At 60.4% G+C, this 4,514-nt stretch overlaps 1 protein-coding gene across 1 annotated transcript; it reads left to right on the plus strand.

Annotated features, from left to right (window-relative positions):
- Positions 1-1,728: 1,728 nt before the first annotated feature.
- On the plus strand, positions 1,729-4,284 carry LOC123395945 (L-type lectin-domain containing receptor kinase S.4-like). The gene has a single exon (XM_045090968.1). It carries the CDS (start codon positions 2,070-2,072, stop codon positions 4,152-4,154), a length of 2,085 nt encoding a protein of 694 aa, XP_044946903.1. The 5' UTR covers positions 1,729-2,069; the 3' UTR covers positions 4,155-4,284.
- Positions 4,285-4,514: the final 230 nt, after the last annotated feature.

Consider the following 4,514-nt stretch of genomic DNA (forward strand, 5'->3'; position numbering starts at 1 on the left):
GCCGAATTCTTGGGTGCGGTCTCTTGATCCCTCAACTTCCACTCGTCGAAGGTTTGAAGAATTGCCCAAGCATGCTTAAATGGGAATGGCTTGCCCTTGGAAGCGGCCATCTCCTTGTACCTCATGCCGGCAATTGTCTCCTATCAACCACACATAATCACATAAGAACCCACCAATAGCATAGTACACACACATAATCAAAATAGTGAAGAGATATGTACTCACATAGTCACTCTCCACGGTTCCACTAGGTGGTGCATCCCTCACTTGGTCCATGGCCACACTCCAACGAGCACAAGCGGGCTTCATCAACTCCCACAGGCGTTGAAGCGACCGGTAACTGCGAGAGATGAACCCACTATTCTTCGGCTTGATCCTACAATAGTTGTCCTCGATCCTGTGCCAATACCGTTTACCGGTTTGATCGATGCCAGTGGTTGCATCCATCCCCACAGATGCCAAGCACGAACCAAGAGGATATCTTCCGCTTCGGTGTAGTTTGTCGACCGCGCGTGTGGGTGGGAAGCGGCGGTGAATGCCTCCTCCCCTATCTCGGCCACCTCCTCCTCGTCATCCCCTTCATCCTCCTCATCTTCCTCCAAGTCGTCACCAACCCTAAAGGGTTCTAGAGGCGGAGCCCCTAGGTCCACCTCCGCGTCTTGGAGGAGGTTCATGAACGAGGATGGGGTTGCCATTTCCTCGAACACTTCGTGCACGGCGGGAGGAGGTTCGACGACGGCGGCGGGTGGGGCCGCGGGCTTCTTCCGCGCCGCGACCTTCTTCCGCTTCGGGGACGAGCCGACGACATTGGAGGAAGCCCCTCGTGGCCCACGGGAGGACACCTTCGGCCGGCTCTTCTTGGGGGTGGGCGCGGCGCCGGGGGCGGGGACGGTGGCCGGGGCGGGAGCCGGGGAGGCGGGAGGAGGCGGTGCGAGGCCCGCCCGCCGCCGCTTTGCCCCGACATGGGTCGCCGCCACCACGTCGGCCACGGTCGGCTGCAGGCTGGGGGCGGGCGCGGCAACGGGCGGGGCGGGCACGGCAGCGGGCGGGGTGGGCGGGGCGGCAGGCGGGGGAGGCCTCCATGGCGGCGAGGCGGCGGGAGGAGGCGGCGGGAGGAGCTGGGGAGGCGGGGGGCGGGGATGAATTCCCTCCCGCACGATCTAGGAAGAGGAGTGCGGGTTGGGCGGAGTTTTTTTCTCCCAACCCTCACTTCTTCAGGTTGGGAAGGCGTTTGAGGATTGGACCTCTATTTTTTTTTACGGATTTAAGGGTTCTAGTCTACGTCTTTTTTCGATGAAAACTGTAAAAAAAGGTTATTTTTAAGGATTTGAGGTTCTACTAGACTTGCTCTTATACATGATTTTTAAGGATCGGTTTGTACCGGGTGTGGGCTAGTGTGCCCGTTGAAGACGACAGCCATGCGCATTTGCACTCCGGGCATCGTCCGGCTGCTATCCTGGCTACAGTTCTTCCCTCTTCGACTTGGAGCGTTTTCAACCTTGTTCAACTAATCCCGTTGACAAGATGCTGACCTGCACAATAAACTTAGTACTAGCTTTTACGTACATGGTCATTGGCGGCCAGATATTTCGCGATGTGGATCTACCAAGATCACTTTTGGGCAAGCTTAAATGGCAATGCCGGATCAAGATGGAGTATCTCAATCTCAAACAGACATTAATTTCGTCTAACGGGAGACGCATGTCACTGTTGAGGGATCCTACAGTACCCAGAAGGCACTGTTGACCTTGACCAAGTTTATCGAATTACTGTCCCCATCAATCAATGGAAGTTCTAGATGTCTTGCCAGCTAATGTATTTTAGTAGTACTACTAGTATGTGAGAAAGGTTTTCATCTTTTTTCATGGCGAAGAAGATCAGGGAAAGAAAATTTAATGATGGAACGCGAAGGTGGATCGGTCAGTCAGATTAAACGCTCACTGGTCACTGCCTCACTCCTCTCCCTTTAAAACCAGCAACCCCGCCCGCCATTTAACACCTCCGTCCATCCCCCCACCCACCACAAGAAACAGCAGCAACATCGGCTGACCAGCCCCGCCTCCAATGCAATGCCTCTCATCTCAGCTGCCTTCCTCCTCCTCCTCCTCGCCACCCTCGCCGCCTCCCAAGAATTCACCTACACCGGCTTCGGCGCTGGTCGCAACGGCGGCGCCCCGAACCTCACTCTGAACGGCGTCACGGAGCTCCAGCCGGACGGCATCATGCGCCTCACCAACGACACCTCCCGGCTCAAGGGCCACGCCTTCTACCCGTCCCCGCTCCGCCTCCTCGGCCCGCCCGGCTCCGGCAAGAGTAACGCCACCGCGGCAGCGGCGTCTTTCTCCACGGCGTTCGCGTTCGCCGTCGTGCCCGAGTACCCCAGGCTCGGCGGCCACGGCTTCGCCTTCGTGGTCGCCCCCGACCCGCGCCTCCCGGGGGCGCTGCCCAGCCAGTACCTGGGTCTGGTCAGCGCCGACGACGACGGCAACGCCACCAACCACGTGTTCGCCGTCGAGTTCGACACGGTGCAGGACTTCGAGTTCGGCGACATCAACGACAACCACGTCGGCGTCGACCTCAACAGCCTCACCTCCAACGCGTCCGCGTCCGCGGCGCCCATCAACCTCAAGTCCGGAGACACCGTCCTCGCCTGGGTCGACTACGATGGGGACCGGAGGCTCCTCAACGTCACTATCGCCACCTTGGCGGCGCCCAAGAAGCCGGCGTCACCGCTCATATCCTTCCATGTCGACCTGTCCGTCGTCTTCCGGGAGCAGATGTATGTCGGCTTCTCGGCGTCCACGGGGCTCCTTGCGAGCTCGCACTACCTCATGGGGTGGAGCTTCAAGTTGGGCGGCGGCGCCGCGCCGCCGCTCGACCCGTCGTCCCTCCCAACGCTGCCGAGGCCCAAGCCAGCCAAGAAGAGCAGGACGTCCCTGATCCTCGCGTCGGTGTTCTCGGCGTTTGTGGCGCTCTTGGTGCTCGCCGGCGCGGGCGCCTACGTTGCGTATCGCATCAAGAACCGCGAGGTCATCGAGCCGTGGGAGCTCGACCACGGCCCGCACCGGTACAAGTACCCGGAGCTGAAGCGCGCCACGCGAGGGTTCCGCGACCGCGAGCTCCTCGGCTGCGGCGGCTTCGGCAAGGTGTACCGCGGCGTGCTCCCTGGCACGCCCCCCACCGCGGTCGCCGTGAAGCGCGTGTCCCACGATTCCCGGCAGGGCCTCCGGGAGTTCGTCGCCGAGATCGCGTCCATCGGCCGGCTCCGCCACCGCAACCTCGTGCAGCTCCAAGGCTGGTGCCGCCGCCGCGGCGACCTCCTCCTGGTCTACGACTTCATGCCCAACGGCAGCCTGGACATGCACCTCTTCGGCGACGGCCTCCGGGCGGCGCGGCTGACGTGGGGCGTCCGGTACAAGATCCTCCGGAACGTGGCGTCGGCGCTGCTGTACCTGCACGAGGAGTGGGAGCACGTGGTGCTCCACCGCGACGTGAAGGCAAGCAACGTGCTCCTCGACGGCGACATGGCGGGGCGGCTCGGCGACTTCGGGCTGGCCAAGCTGTACGAGCACGGCGCGAACCCGGCCACGACGCGGGTGGTGGGCACCCTGGGGTACCTGGCGCCGGAGCTGACGCGGACGGGGAAGGCCACGACGGCGGCAGATGTGTTTGCGTTCGGGGCACTGGTGCTGGAGGTGGTCGCCGGGCGGCGTCCCATCGAGCCGCGGGCGGCACCGGAGGAGCTCGTGCTGGTGGAGTGGGCGTGGGAGCGGTACGCGGCGGGGGAGGTGGAGAAGGTGGTGGATGCGAGGCTGGGCGGGTCGTTCGACGCCGAGGAGGCGGCCGTGGCGGTGAAACTGGGGCTGTGGTGCTCGCACCCGGTGCCGGTGGCGAGGCCGACGATGAGGGAGGTGGCGAGGTACCTGGACAGCGGGGACGCCACGGAGGTGCCGCCGCCGCCGCCACCGCCGCCGCCACCGCCACCGCCGGTGTGCTCCGGCGAGGTTGGGTACGACGACTTCGTGCACTCGTTCCCGTCGTCGTCGTTCGAGAGGGCGGCGGCTGCCGGTGGAGGGGACCCGCTGTCGCAGACATCGGTGGCCACGTTCCCCTTCTCGCCGCTGTCCATGCGGTCATCCCACGTCAGTGTATGACCCCCCACACCGTGAGCCATCCTCTGGTCAGTGGATCAACATGTGCAGTGCACTGGAACAAGTGTTGTCCGGGCCCTCTCTTATAATTTGAATTTTTAAATGATATAAATCTTTTTAAAGTTTCACTAAACGGAAATTGTTTTTGGAGGCCGAGCTCCATGAAGGCCTTTAAATTTTATAAAAAAATATATTTTAATAATACAAAAAAATATGAAAAAAATACATAGATATATGAAGGTACAATACATAAATGTGTAAATTTTCAGAACTAAATACGTTGAAACGAGGGCTATGTAAAAAGACAAATTTGAAGCTTTTTAACACATGATACTGTTCATCTTTCTAGACCATGAATTTTTT

Source organism: Hordeum vulgare, chromosome 5H, assembly GCF_904849725.1.
Source record: "Hordeum vulgare subsp. vulgare chromosome 5H, MorexV3_pseudomolecules_assembly, whole genome shotgun sequence".
NCBI classification, from domain to species: domain Eukaryota; kingdom Viridiplantae; phylum Streptophyta; class Magnoliopsida; order Poales; family Poaceae; genus Hordeum; species Hordeum vulgare.

Excerpts from the sequence above, each read along its gene's own strand:
- LOC123395945 (XM_045090968.1), top strand. The coding sequence starts at position 2,070 with ATGCCTCTCATCTCAGCTGCCTTCCTCCTCCTCCTCCTCGCCACCCTC.